General features: G+C 39.4%; 1 protein-coding gene across 6 annotated transcripts in view; it reads left to right on the top strand.

Moving 5' to 3' along the window:
* cltca (clathrin, heavy chain a (Hc)) overlaps positions 1-23,739 on the top strand; it is a 60,204-nt gene that overhangs the window by 33,087 nt on the left and 3,378 nt on the right. For 2 of the 6 annotated variants that reach the window (XM_036561009.1, XM_036561008.1), the window contains 25 exons: positions 1,061-1,261; positions 2,420-2,572; positions 3,090-3,212; positions 3,664-3,801; positions 3,911-4,075; positions 4,335-4,515; positions 6,137-6,300; positions 8,542-8,667; positions 9,397-9,539; positions 10,026-10,260; positions 10,581-10,703; positions 11,447-11,592; positions 11,689-11,872; positions 12,139-12,331; positions 12,442-12,599; positions 13,296-13,460; positions 13,598-13,705; positions 14,081-14,248; positions 14,643-14,792; positions 15,036-15,167; positions 15,349-15,459; positions 15,757-15,927; positions 17,103-17,324; positions 19,835-19,861; positions 20,614-20,634. In XM_036561009.1, the coding sequence (XP_036416902.1) occupies positions 1,061-1,261; positions 2,420-2,572; positions 3,090-3,212; positions 3,664-3,801; positions 3,911-4,075; positions 4,335-4,515; positions 6,137-6,300; positions 8,542-8,667; positions 9,397-9,539; positions 10,026-10,260; positions 10,581-10,703; positions 11,447-11,592; positions 11,689-11,872; positions 12,139-12,331; positions 12,442-12,599; positions 13,296-13,460; positions 13,598-13,705; positions 14,081-14,248; positions 14,643-14,792; positions 15,036-15,167; positions 15,349-15,459; positions 15,757-15,927; positions 17,103-17,324; positions 19,835-19,861; positions 20,614-20,634 (3,708 nt within the window). The remainder of the gene's footprint in view (positions 1-1,060; positions 1,262-2,419; positions 2,573-3,089; positions 3,213-3,663; positions 3,802-3,910; positions 4,076-4,334; positions 4,516-6,136; positions 6,301-8,541; positions 8,668-9,396; positions 9,540-10,025; positions 10,261-10,580; positions 10,704-11,446; positions 11,593-11,688; positions 11,873-12,138; positions 12,332-12,441; positions 12,600-13,295; positions 13,461-13,597; positions 13,706-14,080; positions 14,249-14,642; positions 14,793-15,035; positions 15,168-15,348; positions 15,460-15,756; positions 15,928-17,102; positions 17,325-19,834; positions 19,862-20,613; positions 20,635-23,739) is intronic. The other 4 variants (XM_036561014.1, XM_036561013.1, XM_036561012.1 and 1 more) reach the window with 3 other exon arrangements.

Genomic DNA, 23,739 nt, shown 5'->3' with positions numbered 1-23,739 from the left:
ATGCAAAAGTCTTAGAAGTTTGAGAAAATATTTCAAAATAAGCTGTTTGTGACGGCAGTAAGCATATTCATATTTAAGATTTTACCAACATATGAATAAATTATAATTCAGAAAATTAAGAATTCAGTTCTGTATGATTTTAGTTTTGTCTTGATTCAATAAATTTTTAAACACAGCAAGAAAAAGGAGTGTAAACATGCCTCAGGTCAATTTGTTGATGATCGTTCAACATTATAGAAGTATAAGATTTGAAACAGTAGCTGGGCGTTATGGTTTCCCAGTCTAATGCTCTAGTCACAAATATATTGGCCCCAAGCTAACCAGCCATGAGGTAACATGCTAGTCACGGTGCAACAATAAGATACCATACAATACAATACAGTGCAATACAGTTTGGTACAATATCTTGTAGGCAGAATCATGTATTTTGCTGCATCCATACAATAAATCCAAGTAAAGAATATATTATGATTATTATGATATATTATGATATTTTATGTCGGTCAGTGTGTTGGCTTAAATAATTTGCAAGGCTCTCCTTGAGGAAGTACATTACCTAATTTGGCTATTCAGTCTTTCATTAAATTAATTAAGTCTGTGCAATACATCGAGTGCACTGAGAAATAAGGAACCAAACCAGTGTTCTTCTAACTGTATTATTCTAACTCTGGGGTTATTCAGCTTTAGTTCTGGAGGGACAGTGTCTAGCACACTGTCTAACATACTTTATTTAAATCATCTTTTATTTGGCAGGTTTAGTGGGTATGTTTGAGTAGGGGGATTGCTGAACTGTGCTGGACACCAGTTCTCCTGGACGTACCTGTTCTAACTGAGTTATCTGTAATGTTTTTTAAAAACAAGACGTTGTTACGTTTTACTGTATTTAAGTTTTTATGTTTATTCTAATTTTACATTTTTAGCAAAAACACATTTACTGCAGAGATATATAGTTTTAAGCAATTTTCTTGGCTGTTTAAGACACAGTACTATGTTTCTGTCTTCTGTTTGTACAAGTAGCTCCGTCTGACCCACTTCTCTATTACGTGTTTCTTTGGATCAGGGGATACTGCGTACTCCAGACACCATCCGGCGGTTCCAGAGTGTGCCGGCCCAGCCAGGCCAGACCTCTCCTCTGCTGCAGTACTTCGGAATCCTGCTTGACCAGGGACAGCTCAACAAGTTTGAGTCTCTGGAGCTGTGCAGGCCTGTCCTGCAGCAGGGTCGTAAACAGCTGTTGGAGAAATGGCTCAAAGAAGACAAGGTATGCAACCAGAGAGGGAACAAGAGATAAGGTCAGATAGTGGATTAGGATCAGGACACACACACACCCTACCGGGAAGCCCTTCCTGTGGGAGTGTGTGACAGAGAGTTCAGTGCGCACTCAGTTTGTGTGTTTGTGTTTGTGTGTGTGTGTGTGTGTGTGTGTGCGTGTGTGTGTGTGTGTGTGTGTGTGTGAGAATGTTATCTAAGATGTTTGTGCTGTTTAACATGTGAGGTAATGTGTTTGTGTTTGAGGATTGTTTGGGTTTTTCCCTTTAAAGCCTTAAAATGGAAAAAAGGATTGGCCAAATCTGGACTGTCTGCGAGCTAGAATGCAGTTCTCAGACTCTGGCCCGGTAAATGGACAAATGTATTGATTTTGCTCCAGTTACAGCATATTGGGGAAAATAGCATAACAGCGCCTCCCAGTTGTGCAGCAAGGTGACAAGATGAAACTTTTTGTTAAACATTCTGTATGTGATTTTCAGACCCATCACCTTTTGTCTAAATTTGCTGTTTTGAATGACCACACCATTTGCATAAATCTTGTAGATTTGAAGAGTTTTAAATTAATGGAAGGAGGGGGTATCCTGCTTTCATCAGAGAATACTAAAAAATGTCCCCTCCCCAGCAACATTTCATAGTCTTTTATTTGGTCAATATAAAGATTTTTTTTTTAGGAAGTATTTAGTTTTTATCGCTAGTCAGAACTAAGATCTGCTGCATTTTCCTGAGTGAATTTGAATGAGGTCCTCATTTACCCTTGTCTTCCATATCGCCAGATTCTACATCAAACTGATTTGGATGAAAAGCTCTTTTATCCTTGTTTGTTGCTGCACGAAATTCTACAGCTTAACTAGATGTTAACCTACCTTTGAGTAATATTAACTTGCCTGATTTTAATGCTGGAGTGAGCTAATGTTAACATTAGCTAACAGATCATACAGTTAAATGGAACCTGTCTGAACAGAAAGGTACTGTAATGCGAAAAAATTATGGTTTTCTGCAGTAATTTTCATGGTTCTGTAACAGCGGATAGGGACTGTCTACAAGTTACGGTGCTTGGCACCTTATTCACTGCTCATGTGTCTGAATTTAAAAGGAAAATGGATCATTTCAGTTCATTAGTAATAAATCTTGTGTGTGTCTTCTGTTGTAGCTGGAGTGTTCGGAGGAGTTGGGAGACCTGGTGAAATCTGTAGATCCCACTCTAGCACTCAGTGTCTACCTGAGAGCCAATGTCCCTAACAAAGTCATCCAGTGTTTTGCTGAAACCGGACAGTTTCCTAAGATAGTTCTGTATGCCAAAAAGGTAAGCTGAGCAGTAACCATTTTGTGTTCTTGGAAGCAGGATTACAGTTTGTGACTATTTTGGTGTAGAGATGACACCGATATAAAACCACTGATCAGTATTGGGCCGATATCAGTAGAAAATGCTGGATCGGATATCAGAAGGGAAAAAGAATCAATCCGATCCAATCATGTAACAAATTTAGCCTGAAATATCACAGACTCACATTATTCAGTATCATGTTGGCTATGTATTTTTTTCTGTGGGGTAGTAGTGTTTGAGTAGTTTGAGCGTGATCAGCTTCTTTTAAATACTCATCGTAAGTAAAAAATGTTTCTGTTGGAAATAGCTCTTCTTAAAGCTTAGTGGCATTAAAGAAACAATTTGTCACAATATCGAAATTGGTAAAGGAAAAGTGGTTGTGTTCCATGTCTAACTTGGTGTTCGTTTGTATCGTTTGAATTCTCATTTAAAACTGCCTAAAACTGTTCATTTCTATTTGGATTAATAAAATATATTTCCTTTGCCTTTTCTTTAGGTGGGCTACACTCCAGACTGGATCTTCCTGCTGAGGAACGTGATGCGGATTAGTCCGGATCAAGGCCTGCAGTTTGCGCAGATGCTGGTGCAGGACGAGGAGCCACTGGCTGACATCACACAGGTGAGGGGAGGACAGAACAGAGTGAGGACATGGGTGTACAATTTAAGGTGGTTAAGGGTTATTTAAGCATGTGGTGTTACTTGAATATTTTTTGCATAATTTCTTACATATTTAAATATCTAATTAGTAATATCTATTATAGGGAGCATGTAAACAAAAATTGGTGCATAATAATGTCAAGTAATCAATACCTCAAAGTAACTAATACCTTTTTTAATAATACTTCCCTCAGTGGTTTATTTTTACAGTCATTGAATTACAAAAAATTTACTCCATTTTCGTACCTTTTTTTTTGTGCGACTGCTGCTTTGCTGGTGCGCTTTTGTCTGCTCTTACTTACAAACTTGATATTGTGATGCATATTGTGAAAATATCTTAGTTTCGTCATGCTGTTTCGCCCACCCTTTCTGTGACGTTACAGTGTGAGCTTTCCTGTGTATTTTTGCTTCAGATCGTAGATGTGTTTATGGAGTATAACCTGATCCAGCAGTGCACATCCTTCCTTTTGGATGCCCTCAAAAACAACCGCCCCTCAGAGGGTCCGCTGCAGACACGTCTGCTTGAGATGAACCTCATGCATGCACCTCAGGTCTGTGAATACATACACAGAAGCCCACTTTGGCCACCTGTCTGATGTCCACCCTGTGACGACCAGGGTCTTTGTTTGGTTCTGAGTGTGTGTTTGGTGCCCTCTGTAGGTTGCTGATGCTATCTTGGGAAATCAGATGTTCACTAATTATGACCGTGCCCACATCGCCCAGCTGTGTGAGAAGGCAGGACTGCTGCAGAGAGCTCTGGAGCACTACACAGACTTGTATGACATCAAACGGGCCGTCGTACACACACACCTGCTCAACCCAGAGGTACACGCACCCCACGAGACACCTGTCTGTGGCAGTGTCTACTTTTAATCGGTGTATGAAGAAGTATATGAGGTTAAAACACCACTTGAGCTTGTTTTACAGCTAAATTAAATATAAAGTGAAAGTTGCCTGATATAAATAAGAATGGAGTTTAAAATTGCCTTCTGGATGAATAAGTCTTTCCAAATGTATGATGTGAGCACTAGAACCAGAACATAACTGACTCACCTAGCTTCTCTTACCCCCCCCTTCTCTCTAGTGGTTAGTAAACTTCTTTGGCTCTCTGTCGGTGGAAGATTCTCTGGAGTGTCTGAGAGCCATGCTCTCTGCCAACATCAGACAGAATCTCCAGATTTGCGTGCAGGTGGCCTCCAAGTACCACGAGCAGCTCTCCACCCAGGCCCTCACTGAGCTCTTCGAGTCCTTCAAGAGCTTTGAGGGTAAGAATATGGTGCCCTTATGTGTAGAACAATTAGCACTTTTAAACAACATATTTAGAATATGTATTCAGTTATGTGAGGAATTCTTCTTTTTCCCTTTGGTTAGTTGTGCAATTAATTCAGACATGAGAAACTACTTCTGCACGGTTAGTTTCTCCATGAAGTCTAGCTAAGAAGGCAGTATCTCAAGACTGAACACTGAGCATCTTTCTAAATGTCTCAGGAAACCGTCTCTATTATTATATCAGAATTAACTTACTGCATCCACTGGACTCCTCAATCTCTGTTCCTGCTCTCATTCTGAATATCGACTAGCATGTAGCCTGCTGTGATTAGCTAAGTAGGACAGAAGCCTTGGCAATCAATGTAAGCTGCACCCTGTGACCTCAAGCTATGAATCAAGTGCCTTGGTATGGTTTAGCCAAGAAGACATATCTCTTAATAGCTGATCTAAGGACAAGAATAAATTAATGTTGTCCTGATATCCAGTCTAGGAAATCTAGGAATTTAATGGATCAGGTATCAGCTAAAGTAAGCTTCCTTAAGTCTTTTGCGCAAAATGCTGGCCAGAGCACTTGGGCAGTCAGTTGCATTCTAATTGGCTGTTCGCATGTCCGTATATACATTTACCATTCAGGCGGCAAATGGGAAAAGTTTCTTCCAGATAAATTCTAGTCAGCAACAGTCTGCTCTGGACATTGTGACGACAAAAATGAGCCTTTCAGAGTGAAATATGTCAGTGGGATTGTTTGATTTCCCCTAAATCGCCTCCCCCTACACACTGTGCCAAAACAGCTTGCTCTCATTTTGCATGTCAGTCAAACCGCCTCTTCCTGAAAAGGTAGGCCGTTCTTGGCTACGTTATGCGTTGAAAAGCACCAGACTCTCTGCCATTCTAACCCGTCCCTAAAAAAGCCTTTTGCTGCCTGCAAAGGGGAGTACAGTTTCCCCATCACCTCTGAGCACGGTTTTAACCCATATTTTTCTTTTGACTGTGTCAGTTGCAGCTGCCAAACAGAATGTCAGCATCTTTCCTTGTCATGTAATTTAAAATGCCTGGAGCGCTCTGTGCTGTGATGGCAAAATGTTTTGTAAATGATTGACAACACAGCCTGTATTGGATATGCCAGCTCTGCACCAATACCATACTAGCATGCTTAAAACATTTAAATATTGTGTGGAAAAATGAGATTTGATCAATATCTGCATTTGAAAGGTGTAAACAGGATCTTGATCGTAATGGATCGTTGTGATCTGATGTTAACGTCCGGTGTAAATAGTGCAAAAAAAGTTGCATTACTTCATTATCAGCAGATTGTCATTGTAAACGTTAAGATACTTGGCTCTAATCTGAGGAAAGATGGATCGGGACATTCACAGAATAAATATGTATATGTAACCTTCTGTGTTCCTTTTAAGTTCCTTTTATGTCAGTGGACTCTATTCCTTTCACTTACACTATGTTTCTGAGCATACAGTAATGTCCTCCTCCACTCTACAAACTGTTTAGAAATGATTTAAGTTTGACTTTATGCTCGAGGACAGAGAAATACTCTTTTATATTCCAGTGGTTGGACTGACATTTTTTTGTTACAACATTTCCTTATGATTGACTCCTCAGGTCTGTTCTACTTCCTTGGCTCCATTGTGAACTTCAGTCAGGACCCAGAAGTCCATTTCAAGTACATCCAGGCTGCCTGCAAGACGGGCCAGATCAAGGAAGTGGAGCGCATTTGCAGAGAGAGCAACTGCTACGACCCCGAGCGTGTCAAGAATTTTCTCAAGGTACGGCCAAGGTGGTGTCGGGAAATGCCCACGTAGGGTGATCTACAGCTGACCACAAAAGCACACTGAATCCAATTTGTTTCTGTTTTCATTAGCTCTCTTTCCATCCCCTTTTCTTTCTTTTTTCTCTCTTTTGTCCATTCATCGCCTCTTCCTCTGGCTGGTTCTGTACTCCTCCGTGTACACTTGGAGCTCTAACATGGATCTCTCAGTCTTTTGTTTTTCTCCATTTGGCTTCTGTAGCACTTGTCTTGAAGTTTCATTTCAAAAATTATTCCCCGTAACAGAAATGTATTCTTCTCATATCCACTTTCAGTGATTGTCTGGTTTGGAGAAGCAAGTCATCAGCTTGTCGAAATTATTTTGATTTTGTCTGAGTAACATTTAAAATGTACCGCTGACTGTAAAATTAGATGAGTCCGAGAAATGACGGTCAAAGCATGGCATAATAACTCTGGTCTTGTTTTTTTTTCTTTTCTTTAACATCCTACTTAACATCCCCAAGTAGAGTAGCTAGTGTTTTAGCTTGTAGGGCCTAGAAAGTCAACATGAATTTCTATCCTGACAGTGGTTATTATCTCTTATGCTTTTCACCTGTATCTTTGGAATGGGCAGGACATGTACCAGGTAAACCACCCCAACCCAAAAAAGTACAGAATTTCCTTTTTCTTTCATGTTTTTTTCTTTTGTCATCCCTCCCTTCCTCCCAGTGGTTAGTTTGAGGATTAATACTGGGATTGGTGTGAGTGTGTTTATGTGGAATGCAACTCCAGGGCAGCTTTTTAAAAATGTGCAAAGAAATAAAATCTCTCCAATAGTGATCTGTAGGTAGGCACGTCTATAGACATAAGCCAGCATTCAGTTCAAATCCTGTATGTCTGTGTTGTTATGTTTGTTTGTCACTGACTTTGCCTAGTTGATGGAGATCCTGTTACCCTCTTTAAAGAAACAGAAGTCACAGTTGATAGGTTGATTCTGCTGATATATTCTCATTTATCTTTACCCCACCAGTTTTTATGCTTAAAGTCTCAATTGCTTTAGTCTGACTGAGCTAAATCTGTAAACTGTGGCCCAAGTGCAATGCTGCACAAAACCTTCTCAGACTTTGCGTTGTGCACTAGTAGTTGTTTTATTCTTTTCAGTATTTGTGGTTGTGTATGAGTCCCCTGGCTTCCATTTTCAGTGGCTAGATTGGCCAATCCCAGTCCATTAATCCTGTTTTTGTTGGCCATCGCTGAGAGGCAGCAAAGTTTCTTTTTGGCACACTTGACAAGAGTGTTAGACCTTTTAACCAACAGAGGGAGCTCTTACACTACCCACTCAAAGCATGAGAGACTCCTTGGCAGTTTTTATTTAGCTCATTTGCCCTATTTTATTTCTGTTCAACTCTGTCCACTCTGTAGAGACTCATTTTACCTACAGTGGACAACTCAGCCATCTTTTCTAACCTCTCAAAATGTAGCACGTGCCAATTGTGGTAGTTGAAATGCATTTGGTTGTTGTTAGTTTTTCCTAATATTATGTCTTTATGAAATGCTCTGGAGGGTTTTACGCAGTTAGAAAATGATGCCACAATCTCATTGTCAGTGATTTCTAATTTGATTTTTGCGTGTTTATTCTTTCTTTTGATTTGCTTGTGAGATTGCAGCCAAATCTGTTGTTCTCTGTTGTTACCAGGATATCAGCCACTGACTGAATAGAAATACATTTTTATGTGGTCTTTTTAATTGATTTGTTGTTGTGCTGGATGATACATTGAGCCCATATCATCAAGGACCTTGCATACATAAGTATATGATATGCTACTATTCTTCTATTCTAAGATTTAGGAACTTACTAATTAAAGTGATTTTATGATGCATATAAAATGAAAATATCCATCAGAATTTAACATATTAGGACTTAATATATAAACTATCAAATTCATTTGAGCCTAATATTTTTGTGTTAATGGAATTTGACAAATTATATTGCACTTGCTCTCTATATTGCCCATAATAAAAAAGCAAAAACAAAAAAAAAAAACAGCTAAAATATAAAGACAAAATTTCTGGTCCCTTCTTGAAGACCTTGATTTGATTGATTTGGCTTAAATTGTTACATGATGTTTGGCTTGATTTGTAACATCACCTCAGATCATTAAAAGTAGTGGAAGTACACAGCAGATTAGGCTACAGTCATTGTGAAAGTGCTCTTAGTATATGATGTAACCCTCTCATTCATCACTCATTTAATGAACAGGAGGCAAAACTCACCGACCAGCTGCCTCTCATCATTGTGTGTGATCGCTTTGACTTCGTCCATGACCTGGTGCTGTACCTGTATCGCAACAACCTCCAGAAGTACATTGAGATCTATGTGCAGAAGGTAAGTGAGCTTTTATTTTCAGCTTTTTCATTCAGGTTCATGTTCATCTGAAGGAAAACAGTAGTCTTGCAGGGCCAGACATGATTAGGAACGAGAATGTCTGGGAACAATCATGGGAAAATTTTGGGCTATAGATGGGTAGGAACAAACTCTGTGTAAATTTCAACAACAAGCCTGCTGTTAGCCCATAGATCTAACGTTAGTTAGCGTGGCTAAAAAGTCTCTCAAAAAACTTCAATTACGTGTGAGTGTGGAGAGCACATTAAAATACTAAAGCACTAAAAATAAACATTACCACTTGTAAGATTAAACAGTTCCATTAAACCAGGTTGTACTTTAGAAAATCACTGGACTGGTAAAAAAAAGTTAACGACAGGTTAACAGCAGCTGTTTGTGGTGTCTGGTATTCATGTTTACGACCGTACAGCCAGGCTAGATGTGATGTTGAAAGAATTGAGGGCTCAGGAAATCAGGAAAAGACAAAGTTTAGGATTTGTATGTGAGATAAATGTACTAGAGGAATTTGGGGGTGCTTTTAGAGGGGGCGTACCCCTGTTTGCAGCAGATTTCACTACAGTCCAGCTCCAAATGTTTAACAGGTTGTCCCCAGAAGTGTATTCTCACTAGAAGACCATGTCTGGCCCTGCAAGACTAGGACAAGGTTGATCTAGTTATCATTTAATTGCACACTTGACACCTCATGTTTGTGTAACACTGTATTCGCTGTAGGTGAACCCCAGTCGTCTGCCAGTGGTGATTGGTGGTCTGTTGGATGTGGACTGCTCTGAGGATGTGATTAAAAACCTGATCCTGGTGGTGAGGGGGCAGTTCTCCACAGATGAGCTGGTGGCTGAGGTAGAGAAGAGGAACAGGTATGGACAAAAACCTCTTCTGAGCTTTCTTTTCTGTTCACTTGTTTTGTTGGGCTTTTTTCACACATCAAAATTTGCGTTGGTATAAATCAGCTTTATGGTTTTTATAAATCAGTTTTAAACATTTTAAATACCTGATGCGTTGTTTTGAGCACGAGGGCATTTTTTTAACTAACAATGAAATTAGTTACACATGAGTGACTCATGAGTGGGGGAAAAAAAAGTGAGTTTGATACCATTTATTATGGCAATTAAATAGTCATTTGGGCCAAGCATACAATTTTACTGTTCTGTAAAACAATAATTTGGAAGTTTTAGTTTGTGTATGTGATATCTTTTGTAGAATCGCCACATTAGATAAATACTCAGTTATGAAAAGCCAGTCATAACTTGAGCAAACATAAAAAAGCTTGCTGTCTGGCTAACATATGAGCTGCTAGTACAGTAATGAACTCTTATGTGTGTCTCTGTTGTGTTTTTCTCCAGACTGAAGCTGCTGTTGCCCTGGCTGGAGGCTCGCATCCATGAAGGCTGCGAGGAGCCCGCAACCCACAATGCCCTGGCCAAGATCTACATTGACAGCAACAATAACCCAGAGCGCTTCCTGCGGGAGAACCCCTACTACGATAGCCGTGTGGTTGGCAAATACTGCGAGAAGAGGGACCCCCACCTGGCCTGCGTGGCCTATGAAAGAGGCCAGTGTGACCAAGAGCTCATCCATGTAAGTGTCTACATCAGTGTGTTTCTGCTGCTGATCTGTTGTTTCTGATGCTTATTTGTGATTTTTCTTGTACATTACTTGATGGAATGAGAGAGGCTTTAACAAAGTGATTTTGATCCAGAGCTTCTATGCAGAGTTGACGGTTGTCCTTTGTATACGCATTGTCAAAGGCTTAGTTGCCTCAATGGCAAATCAGTGTTGAGATTGTATTACCCATTAGAGACATTGTTCAAAATATTTGCTTTATTTTTCTTCATTAGCCTAGTCACTGATGTATGAACAAGCTGCCGATTGACTTTTTTGTGTTTGTTTCTTTGTAGGTGTGTAATGAGAACTCCTTGTTTAAGAGTCTGTCTCGTTATCTGGTACGCCGTCGGGATCCTGAGCTTTGGGCCAGTGTGCTCCTTGAAACCAACCCCTTCAGAAGGCCTCTCATCGACCAGGTGAGAACATACCTGATTTTCCATAATGATAAGCCGTGAGCATATGTTTAAATCTGCCTTTAAAGTGATTTGTTGCGGTGGACATGTGGAGCTGTCACGTTTTCCCTCCTCATGGCACATGCTCCTCCTCTGATCAGAGAGGGAGCACAAACACCTTTAAAGATGTTCTTTCTCTGAGGGGTGGAGAGAGAGGAGAGCTGGAGAAGGAGAGGATGCTGGCCACATGGCCGCCGATACTTCAGAGAGCAAGGACTGAGCTAGAGAGGATGAAGGATTCTTTATATTTATGGCCCTTCCGGGACCTTCCAACCCTTGTGGATGTAGTGCTTCTCCTGCTGAAGGACGAGGAGCATGTCACATCCTTAGCTAGAATGGCTGTTTGGGCCTGACACCTGGGTGCTGACTGTGGACTCCACCTTTGAGCCGTTTATTTAACGGTTTTGTTTGTGTTTGTGTGTGTGTGTGTGTGTCTCTGGGCTTTTCGCTTGGTCTCCCAGTCACTGTGCGTCGGCCCGTCCCCTGGCCACACCACAGATTCTTCATATTCTTGCTGTATTTAACACTTTTTTGTCAGATCATATAATAGATTAAATTAGCCTTTTCCTCTGTCTTTGTTTGCTTTCCATGTATGAGGAATTCTGTCCATATTATGCCTGAGAAGTGGGTATAAATTTATACATATCATTTGAAAGCACTGCCTTCAATATGATTTTAATCGTAGATCTTCCTTTTCTCCGTGACAGGTGGTGCAGACGGCGCTGTCGGAGACTCAAGATCCAGAGGAGGTGTCAGTCACAGTCAAGGCCTTCATGACAGCTGACCTGCCGAATGAACTCATCGAACTTCTGGAGAAGATTGTCTTGGATAATTCTGTATTCAGTGAACACAGGTACACTCATCGAAGGCCAAATCCCAGTTTCATCCATATTGTGTTTCTGGGTTTCTCCCTTTTCAATTTGTAATCAGTGACTTTTCCTGTTCTCAGGAACCTACAGAACTTGCTGATTTTGACAGCCATCAAAGCAGACCGCACGCGTGTCATGGAGTACATTAACCGTTTGGACAACTACGACGCTCCTGACATTGCTAACATTGCCATCAGCAGCGAACTCTTCGAGGAGGCCTTCGCTATTTTCAGGAAATTTGATGTCAACACCTCAGCAGTGCAGGTATGTATGCTGCATAAAGCTATTCCAATTTCAGTATGTCCTCAGATCAACTGTGTCAGAATTGACAGGCTTGCTGAAATGTCTACATACCTACCCTCAAGGTTAGCATGACTAATGATGTGTTGCAATTTCCCAGTGATTAACCTTTATTAATATGTTCCAGCAGTCCAGATGAACACAGCCTTTTAGGAATCAGCATCCCTGAAAGTAAAAGCATAATGATTACTCTAAGCATTGCTGCATGAAAACCGCCATTCTCCCTGCAGGTTCTGATTGAGCACATTGGTAACCTGGACCGGGCATACGAGTTTGCAGAGCGCTGCAACGAACCAGCTGTATGGAGCCAGCTGGCTAAGGCTCAGCTCCAGAAAGGCCTAGTGAAAGAGGCCATCGACTCCTACATCAAGGCTGCAGACCCCTCTGCTTACATGGAGGTAGTGCAGGCAGCTGACCAAAGTGGTAAGGGCATTTAAAGCACAAGATTAAATCCTGGTTAAGTAATTGTGCCCTAAAAATGTTTATAGTGCCTTGCTTTGAGTGAAGAATGTACTAAATTTGTTCTCTGGCAGGTAATTGGGAGGACTTGGTGAAATTCCTGCAGATGGCTCGTAAAAAGGCCAGAGAGTCATATGTGGAGACAGAGTTGATCTTTGCTCTGGCTAAAACCAACAGGCTGGCTGAGCTGGAAGAGTTCATTAATGGCCCCAACAACGCCCACATCCAGCAGGTAATACAACTCTAAGTAAAACATTAAGCTGTTGTAAAGAGACAGTAAGATTACATAGATAAAAAAATTTGAATATACTGTACTGTAAAAGGCTTAGGCACCTAAGCAGTTTATTAAAAACATTCATCTTGGCAGTAAGTGTGTTCTTACTGGTAGACACAGCCTATATCATTAGAACAGATGTAAATAAACATAAATACAATACAATTAAAAAGAATTTCTTGTTTTTGAAAAAGTAATTGATATCTTGTGAGCTAGTCTGAAGAAAAAAGTTTGATTGCCAGATTTATCCTGGACGCTCCCAGCCATTGCATAGATTTGTTAAAATCCATCACCAGTGAACTTGATTTCACATAAAGCATTGATTAGCCAAACCAGGATATGGATGATAACTACAGTTAATATTGGGCTGCCATGACGGGAGCAAACATTTTGACATGCAAAAAATAACTATTTATTGTATTAAAGTTGTAGAATTAAAAGTCTATGTGTAATTTTAATGTAGATGAACTTTTTAGTTTTAATGCTAAGTTTACAGTGGCAGCTGAATTACTCAGGCCATGTTACTATGATACTACTTTAGATGTTTGTTTTTATAGATTTTTTAGATATCGCAGCAGATTGTTATTGCAAAGGAATAGCTTTTATACATAAATTATTGAAATGCTGAGGTCAATTATTTTTTTTTCCTCAAAGGTGGGTGATCGCTGCTATGATGAGAAGATGTACGAGGCTGCCAAGTTACTCTATAACAATGTGTCCAACTTTGGCCGCCTGGCCTCCACTCTGGTTCACCTTGGAGAATACCAGGCTGCTGTGGATGGAGCTCGCAAGGCCAACAGCACACGCACATGGAAGGAGGTGAGCCAATGAGATGTTACGGTTTTGTCTTATGATTTACATAATCAGACAGGACAACTTGCATGCATTCTAAAGCTGTATGAGTTTTATGTAGCTGTTTTCAGTGTACTTTAATTTGTCTTGATATCTTGGTCTAGGTGTGCTTTGCCTGTGTGGATGGCAAAGAGTTCAGACTGGCTCAGATGTGCGGCCTTCACATTGTAGTCCATGCTGATGAACTGGAAGAGCTGATTAACTACTACCAGGCAAGCAGTACCTGCTGAAATATAGAAAGACTAAAGCTGTTTCAAAGAGACACAATTAGTGCAGTTTTTTTTTTTTTGTCTGAGGAAAAATCAATAAAATGAATAAATGTCAAATATTCAGTATTAGGAAATGCAGGTGTTGATTAAGTTTCCAGAATTAAAATTTCAGATCAAAATTTCAGATACAGTTTCTATGAGAAGAGAACTTCTGTGCTGTAGTTTCCATAATTAATTCCTTTAATCCTGATATTTTGAATGCAGGACCTGAGCGAGATTTACAAAGGAATCATTGATATATACGTTAATATATGCATTTTGTGTGTAATGACTGTAGCTGCTCTGTGAAGTAAAAGCTTTTTTTTCTGTTCTGTGTAGGACCGTGGTTACTTTGAGGAGCTGATCACTATGCTGGAGGCGGCACTGGGACTGGAGCGTGCTCACATGGGCATGTTCACAGAACTGGCCATACTCTACTCCAAATTCAAGCCTCAGAAGATGAGGGAGCACCTGGAGCTCTTCTGGTCCAGGGTCAACATCCCAAAGGTACATAATTATGAAGGCACTTAATTTTCAGAAGTAAGTGCTTTCTGAGTTGGTCAAAGTAATGAGCTGTACTATTCAAATATCAGTCGTCGGGGGACGTGCTTCTATATTTTTACACTTGAGCTGCATGTAGCGAAGTTGAACATGCTGGTAGGGTGAATAGATACTTTTTTCATCCTCCATTTTTCAATGGAGTCCATTCATCTCAGGAAAACAAATTTTATTCAGTGAAGAATTTTACTAAGATCAAGTCCTCAACGTATTAGACTCCAGTGTCCACACTGGAGTCCACTTTGGTGTGCCAGGCTGATTCTTCATTCACTTTGGACTTAACAAATATGACCAAGTGCAGGAATGATTTAGGTATCATTTGAATTGTCTGCTTATCTTCCAGGTGCTGCGGGCAGCAGAGCAGGCCCATCTGTGGGCAGAGCTAGTCTTCCTGTACGACAAGTACGAGGAGTATGACAATGCCATCATCACCATGATGAACCACCCCACAGATGCCTGGAAAGAGAGCCAGTTCAAGGACATAATCACCAAGGTACAGCTCCACAGATCCACTGAAATTCATAGGAATGTGTGCTATTTTGTGTCTCTGTCTACACTTAGTACAGTCTGTTTATCTTGGCTTTTATCATTGCAGTGGAAGTGTTTAGTGCCATTTTAACAGCAAGAATACCACATTTTTTTTGGTGCTGCATAAATGGAACAGTTTCTTGATCCCTGTTTAGTCTGTCTTCATAGATCTTTCTCTTGGTGCTTTGTTCTGTGCGTCTGTGTGTAGGTGGCCAATGTGGAACTGTATTACAAAGCAATCCAGTTTTACTTGGAGTTCAAGCCTTTGTTACTGAATGACCTTCTCATAGTGCTTTCGCCAAGACTGGACCACTCACGCGCTGTCAACTTCTTCACCAAGGTAAGAGAACCTGGCATGTATGACATTCCAGGTCTGAATCAAGGCTACTCTTCATCTAACTTTGGAATAATAGTTCTACACGATTGGCATTACTCTTGAGTATGATATGGAGTACTTTAAAGGGTATTAGAAGTTATAAGACAATAAAAGTGCCATTGTTTTTATTCTGCTCTCTCTGCAGGTTAAGCAGCTCCCACTTGTCAAACCCTACCTGCGATCTGTACAGAACCACAACAACAAGTCTGTCAACGAAGCACTTAACAACCTTTTCATTACAGAGGAAGACTACCAGGTAAGGAGCCAGAATTGAGTTTGCTGTCTTTGTATTTCGTTCCAGCCTGAAGTCCCTTGTTATCCCTGGCCCCTGCTTAGTAATGTGTAATTGGAAATAATTATTTGGGAAATGTTTTCCTAGCTTTATAAAATGCTTTGAAAGATACAGTCTTTGACATCGCTACTACATGGAGTAACATCGGCAAAAAAAATAAAATTATATTATAATATATTATAATATTATTGAGTCAGCATTCACAAATGCTGTTTCTTTTTCCTTTTTTGCTCCCTTTTCTTTCCCCCAACCCAAATATAGGCACTTCGGACGTCTATAGACGCGTATGATAACTTTGACAACATTGCACTGGCTCAGCGGCTGGAGAAGCATGAGCTTATTGAGTTCAGGAGAATTGCTGCCTACCTCTTTAAAGGCAACAATCGCTGGAAACAGAGTGTGGAGCTCTGCAAGAAGGACAAACTCTACAAGGTATAGGGAGGATCTCTCAAATTCATGATCTTTTCACAAATTGGTTAAGTTGAAATAATTTAGGATTTTACATTTATTCACAGTGGCAGTGCCGTTCTGGCCTGCTCTTTATTTTTATGCATTTTAATATAAGTGAGTTTTTCCTCTCTCCACTGCTTTCTGGAGCTTGATGAATATATTAGTTTTGGGTTTTGTGGCAGTTCATCATGGCCCCATATCCTAAATACAATTATAGCCTCTGTTACCATGGCAGTCATGGGGTTGATATCTTTAGAACCCCTCAAGACTCATCAAATGATTCCTTTGAATCGTACTGCAGTCTATCCTACTATGTAGATTTATGCAGAGAAAGTAAGACAGCTAATGAAGCTGATGAAATGTGTGATTGATTATGTACATTTGGGGGGTTTTGATGTTCTAGCATGTGTACAAATGAAAAAATAGTTAAAATATTGAATATTTTTTTCTTTGAAATATGAACTAGTGTGTGGAGGTGCACGTTTTTACATTTCTTAAGACCAGATTTCGAAATTATATCTCGAAATTCAGTTATGGCCATGACCTGAAAAAAAAAAAACAACATATTTTTGTGTCTTCTGTGTCACAAATGAGGTTAGGTTTACTATTGGACTTTTGGTGTCATTTATGGTTAGAGTAGTCCTAGTTGGCATAAAGCAGGGTTCCTGTCCTGAAACAGGTGGGTGGTTTCTCTGCTCCTATCAATTAACAGATTAATTGAACCAGTGGTGTTTGAGTTGGGAAATCACCGAAATGTGCTGTGCACCAGCCCTCCAGGACTGGAGCTAAAGAACCCAGACATAAGGTTCTGGTCAGCTGTGTTAAACTGTTCCTTCCAGGTGACAGCTCTGCAAAGTTGGACTTTATCAGATCTGAAGCAAGAGTGGAACTTAATTTGCTTCTGTCTCTAAATGAAAGCTTTAAGGACTGTTTATCTGACAATTTTGGTGGTCTGCCAGGTCTTGCACAATTCTTAGGGGGCTCATGTTCTTTATGCCTTTTAAGAGTTTTTGAACTCCAGTTATGAAAACCCCTATTTTTTTTCACTTATTTCCTTTGAGTTAGCACTTTCCTCTATGTGTGTGGATGATCTTATATCTAATGTGTGTGGCTTTTTTAAATATGTATTTTTTTCTACTTGCGCATTTTGTGTACAGGATGCCATGCAGTATGCTTCAGAGTCAAAGGACACAGAGCTGGCGGAGGAGCTGCTGCAGTGGTTCTTGCTGGAGGACAAGAAAGAGTGTTTTGCTGCTTGCCTATTCACCTGCTATGACCTGCTCCGACCCGATGTGGTACTGGAGACCGCTTGGAGGCACAACATCATGGACTTCTCCATGCCGTACTTCATCCAGGTTATGAGGGAGTACCTCAGCAAGGTAAGCATGCAGTGATGTGTAGATAATCGCATGTCTTAAAGCTCATGTCCATGTAGATCAAACACAAAGGGTTTGTGTAGTGTTCAACTGATAAAGGTATACTTCTGTGGTTTGTGGTTCCAGTGTAGATAATGACATGCTACAGCATTATGTATGAACTTGAGTGTTGACCTTTTTTCCTTGACATTGAACGTTTCTCTTCTTACACAGAGTATGTAAAAATCTGTCCTGTGGTTTCTCTGATACGGTTATGACAGGCTCATAAATATGTACAACAAGTGAAGACTAACCTCTGTACATTCCAAACTGCTACTTTCCCATCAGACATGCTACACATCTGGATAAAGATTAAATGTCTGATGTGTAGTGTGCGTGCCAGAGACATTTGGAAAGTTGGCCGCATAATTAAGAAATCTAGAACGTTGGGAGTATCAGAAAAATATGGTGACCACTGGGTTTTCCTGTGGCAGAGGTTTGACAGAGTATTAATTTATATTCTAGGCTATTGACTGACTATAAATGGTGTGTGTGTGTGTGTGTGTGTGTGTGTGTGTGTGTATATGTATGTATGTATGTGTGTATATATATATATTAGGGGTGGGAATTTCTAGGCACCTTACGATTCGATTACAATTCAGAGGGCTGCGATGCGATTATAAAATGATTATCGATGCATCTTGATGCATTTTTTTTTCTATACAGGATTTCTATTTTCTCACTGTGAGAGGACTTGGTACTTTTAAAGCAAAGTATTTGTAAAGATCTATAATGAATTTACTTCCAATATCTTTTATTAATAAATCAAATGCAAGTGATGTGGCAAGTGAACTGGAAGGCTCTCATTCACTGCTCTTGTTTGGAGCACGAGACGCTGCTGCCACTCATCTGTGATAAATTCGCTGTTAGGGTGACATAAGATCCAGTGGCAATAGATGTCCATGCAGCACTTGTTACAGCCGTCCTACCCGTTTAATTCAGTGATTTTATAACTTCAGTTTTGGTCTCGTTCGTTGTAGAGACGAGAGGGGGATCCGCTTTGTCAGTAAAATATCTTCGAAATGGGACGTGTGCAGCATAGCGCGAAAGCCCTGTTTCAGCAGACTGCAGGTCACCTAGCAATGATGCGTTATTTGCATTTATAAGCAGCGCAGTTGATTCCTGGTAAGTTAAATCTGCAACGAGAGACTGTCAAACACAGAAGTTGTAAAGATGAACTCAGCTTCTCTTTCGAATTGTCCCGTTCCACCTTCGAAAATTCGAACAAGAAGCTGGAGAATGAGAAGCGACTTCAGCCTTGGAGAACAGTTGAACATTGAAAGACATTTTACGAGAAACTGATCTACTTCTAAAGAAAAGTTTTCTGGCAGAAAGGGGAGGAAAGCGGCTATAGCTAAAGCTTAAAGCAGAACAGAGTCAGTCCACGTTTTCGTTCATAATTTTTAACCTAACTTATACTAGGACATACTGAGACATACTGGACATAAATGTTGTGGCTGCCAAGGTGGTCTGATTTTTGTTGAAAGGACAAAATGGCTCTTCTTAACATTTGGGTTGTGACTCCTGATCTAACCTGGCTTTTAATGCAGAGGGAGCTGGTCGGATTTCTCACTCATCCATGTGTGTTTATGTGCCACCATAGACTGTCAGGGTGCTGCACTTCCGCACTTCCAAGTTCCGCCTTTTGCGTTCCGCCAACATTTACGTTATAAATTAAATGTTTCGAAAATCGATTTTTGACATTTGTGAATCTTTTCAGAATCTTTTCAGAATCTAAGAATTTTTTTTCCTGCACCCCTAATATATATATATGTGTGTGTGTGTGTGTGTGTGTGTGTGTGTGTGTGTGTGTGTGTGTGTATAATATATATATATATATATATATATATATGAATCTATGTATAAAATGTTATATATTTTCTACAGGGATATAGGGATTTATTTTTTTAATTATTATTTCATTAATCATAGACAGTGCATGTTCTACTGCATCAACTCCCTATGGACAGAACACCAGATTGCATTACATCAAATTACTTATTAAGACGTTGGTATATATATATATATACATCAACAAAACGGTTACTTTACAGTAGAGGGCAAAAAATGTAACTTTTAATGGAAATTAACGGAACAGATTTATTTTTATGTAACTTTGGAGCATTTCTGTTGCTTGATTTTCCTTGAAATTTTCAGAAAATGTAAAAGGCAGCTGTTTAAAAAAAAAAAAATGGAGGTTTTCTGTAATTAGGGCAGTAGCAGCAGAAGCAAGTTTTAGCCCTTGTGCTACCAGGCTGTTGTGTCAGAGTTGGAGAAAGTTGCTAAATCACTGCAGAGAAAGCTATACTAACACTAAAACCTAATAACCTAATCACTACCTCACATATCTAGAACCCAACTCAAAACGTGGTGTTTGACAATATAGTACTTCTTACAGGTGATCTGCCCTGTTGAAGTAACCTTGCATCAGTTCATTTCATTTTTTGTTCACCCTTTCCCTCCTCACAAAATAGGTTGACGATAGTCTCCCAGAATCTCAGGTATCAATTTCATACATTTAAATTTTCTTTTCATTAAAAAGTAAAAACGAATCAAACCACAACATGAAGAACTGCACCTGTATTCAGTCGTCATTCACTGAATGGTAATTGGGATTAAATCACTGTTAAGCCACTGTTGAGATTCACACCCACAAAAGTACATGTCCTAACTAATCTCACAAATTTAAAATTCATTTTAAATACTGGAGCATTGCACATCTTCATGATGTAATAGTTGTTTAAGAAATACAGGTGTAAGTATTAACAGTTAGTAACAGTAGCTTGGTCGTGTTTCATAGTATGTTACAATTGTCATTATATTTGTATAATTGTTATATTCATATTGCTTATTATCATGCATCAGAGAGATATTAAAAGTTGGCGAGAATCAACTTCGAAGATAAAAGATGTAACCTAATGCAGCAGATTTTCATGGATCTAGGTTTATCCCAGCCTGTTTATCCTGACAGTTGAACAGTGTCTTCTAGAGCCATGTTAGTTATCCTACTTAATGAGTTACATGCCTGTGTGCAAATTGTTCACGTTAAAAATAGGTTTTCAGTGTCTTATGATGCAGTCAACTATTGCAACCAAATGCAAAGTACAAACTTTCAGTTCTAGTGTATCTAGTTTATGAAAAATGTTTTTATAAATTTATTTCCCCAATTTTATGTGTATATATATATATATATATATATATATATATAATATAATTTTATTTTCTAAGTTTCACCTCTTGACTTTCCTTTCAGGTTGATGCAATTAAAGATAAGGTGAAAGAATGATTTTCTTTCCTCATTCATCATCTTTCTTTTGCTATGTTGTTTTTTGTTCAGCCTGGTGAAGTGAAACTTTGGGACTGCATGATATTTTTTTTATTTTTTTGTTGCTAATAAAACGTTACACTGCTTCTTCTAAACCACACATGTACAGTGTCTTATTAAGCTTATGTAAACCATAGCTGAGTATTTAGTGAGCGCTGCAGTTACTAATGATATGCCATGTCCCTTCATGGCATTCTGCTGCTGATTAATGGTCTTGATACATATACTGTCCCAACTATTACAGTGCATCAGAATGGACAGAACAGGTATTCCTAAACAAAGTTATTTGGAAAACCAGACTAACTATGTAAAGAAATAAATTGCTGGCTTTAGTCATACATATTTTGGCCACGTTATGTTTGTGGAGCCCACAGAAATGTGCCTGGCTGTTAAGTTCTAATTCTGTGCCAGCCACCAAACACCAAATAATAGTACCACACTTGGCCTTTTATCCATTCTATGCATTCTGGTTCTTTGAACCTGTTATTCAAGTTTTCACCATTGTAATGCTAAATGCCAGAGCAGGGGTATCAAATTCAGGTCCTTGTGAGCCACAGTCCTGCAATGGTTATAGGTTTTTCCTCTTCAAACAATCTGAATTCAACTTAGACAAAACATGCAAAATTATCTAATGAGCTGAATCAGGTGGGTTCAAAGGGAAATTCCACTGATCTTGCAAAATACCTCCATAATTCAGTCGTTGAGATGTTAACAAAGTCATTTAAAGTGTGATGGGACAAACAAAAGCATTGTAGAGGGAAAAAACATCTGCTCAGATTTCTTTACAGCATTGATGATAGGAACCAGGGGTTGTGATGTCTGCAATGCAAATATGGACATTTACAATCCTACAGGTGTCTTCTGGGTTTTTTATAAGTAATGAAATTGATGGTAAAATAGTGGTCAATTTTGTGAAAGAAATTTAAGGTGGAGTTAGAATGCTAAACTGTGCAGCGCTCTTATGGTCCAAGGCTGGAGTCTGAAAGAGCTGCTCTAGGGTGTTCACAGGGGAAGCCATGTAATACATAAACAAGACATAGACAATGTTGGAGCAGTAGAATTTTACCAGTTATATTCAATGGCTTGAATATATATTTTAGGGAAGCACCATTTTGTCTGCAAAACTTGCAACCAGTTGTGGATTGCATGAGCTCTGGCACTAAAACTGTATGCTAATGAATGCACACTAGCTAGGTTTGTGTGAGAGGACTATGGAGGGGGAATGTGCCTCTTTAATGTTTTAATGTTATGACATTTAAAGTGTTGTGGAATTGATTAGTCATTCCAGTTTAAGATGCTTCAGTTAATCACTTAATATTCCACAAAAATTCCAGGAAATCTGTGTAGTACATGTATCTGTATGAAACCAGATTCCGACTTGTGTGTCTTTGCTAAGATGCATATTGCCTCTCGGATGTTTGAATGCCGAGTTGCCAGTTTATCAGCAACACTTACCTTGTATCCACACTCATTGGCCATTTTATAGACACTTTGTAGGTACAAATACTGACTATACTCCAGCTGTTGCTGTGGACAATTTAACAGCCACCTTCTATGCCTTTCTTCTTTGAAAAAGGATCACTATAAGAACACCTGGGTTTACAGTCAGTAACTCACCTGTAAGGTAGGTGTACCTGATAAAATGGCCAGTGAGTACAGCTACAAATTCAATGTACCTAACAATAAACTAGCAACTTGAATTTATTAATGTTTTGCTTGTAGTAATGGAATTTTTTGCACCTTGGTATCATGTTGTGTGTGAGCACACATGCTGTCCACACAAGATATCTGCAGTAACCTAACTGACCTGAAAGGATTGCTAATTACTATTCTTTGTTTGCATTAGTTATCCAAGGATCCTCTGGCTGATTGAATGACTCATGCCCGCTTTTCTGTGCTTTGGAACCGGTGCCGCTTTTTCATGCACATATATTAACAGACCAGATGAACATAAATTCTTTAAAAGCTTTTTCGAAAGGCTCATGTAACGTGACTCATTCCAATGTATGTAGTGAACTGAACCTGTGATCATATGTGTTTATTTTAAAATGGAATTGTCAAGTTTAAGCAAAAACATCATGCTGCTTTTAGCAGTTTTACTGTTTCAGATCCTTTAGGTATGTATAAGTCTCTTCTGTGTGGATTGCAGGATAATGAACTTGGTCTTTTAGTTGATTGAGATCATGTAAAGGATAAAATGTGTATTTTATCATGCTTTGATGTTCGTAGTGCAGAGCACAAGTACAGTTAAATGCAGTACTCCTGCAGCAAATTCCTTTTGAAATGAAACCATGACTAGGTGGTTAAAATGAAGAATGTCAGTTTTAACTTGTTATAGCATCTGGACTGGATGCACCTTATAAGAAGTACACACCCTCTGTGATCAGGGTGGTGTATTCCTCTCTGTAGAGTAGTCTTTGACAGCTCTATGATTTGTATGTTTTAGATGTATTCAGCAGCTTTCGAAGATCATCTCATGATCTTGTAACAAAAACGTCTGGGGAGATCTGTGAGACATTTTGGGCTAAATATGTGTGGGAACACAAATGTAGGGAACAGACTGAGAAATTCCTAAACCAATGCTTTCTGAAGGCTGAGCTCAAAGTGGGGATGATGGTATGCTCTTAAACATTTTCTGATGGACGACAAGCCTGTCGTTAGCTCACGTATGTAACATGAGTTAGTGTGGCTGCAAAGTCACCCAAAAATAAGCCGTTTTAGAGCACCCATCTGGCACTAGACGTTTGTCCCCAGACATGTATTCTTGTTACAAGAGCACATCTAAGCTGACCAGTGCGCTCTTGCTTCCTGACAATGAAGCAAACAGTTGATTTTGACACACCTAATGTTTTAGTTTTATTTTATGTTTGTCTTAAGATGGCCTGCTTTATTGACTTTACCACTTCTTTAGTCCTCATGTTGAGACAGCAGCTGCATACTCAAGATGCAAATGCCATTGTACTTCTAGAATTGCCTCCGTTCCTTCTGTTAGCGCTTTTGTGCATAAGCTAACTGATGCAGTGACGCATAGCTGAGGAAGAAGCTAAGCAGCCA

This window comes from Colossoma macropomum, unplaced genomic scaffold (assembly GCF_904425465.1).
Source record: "Colossoma macropomum unplaced genomic scaffold, Colossoma_macropomum, whole genome shotgun sequence".
In the NCBI taxonomy this organism is placed as follows: domain Eukaryota; kingdom Metazoa; phylum Chordata; class Actinopteri; order Characiformes; family Serrasalmidae; genus Colossoma; species Colossoma macropomum.
Note: the sequence above shows the minus strand (reverse complement) of the source record. Positions and strands in the feature narration are given on the sequence as shown.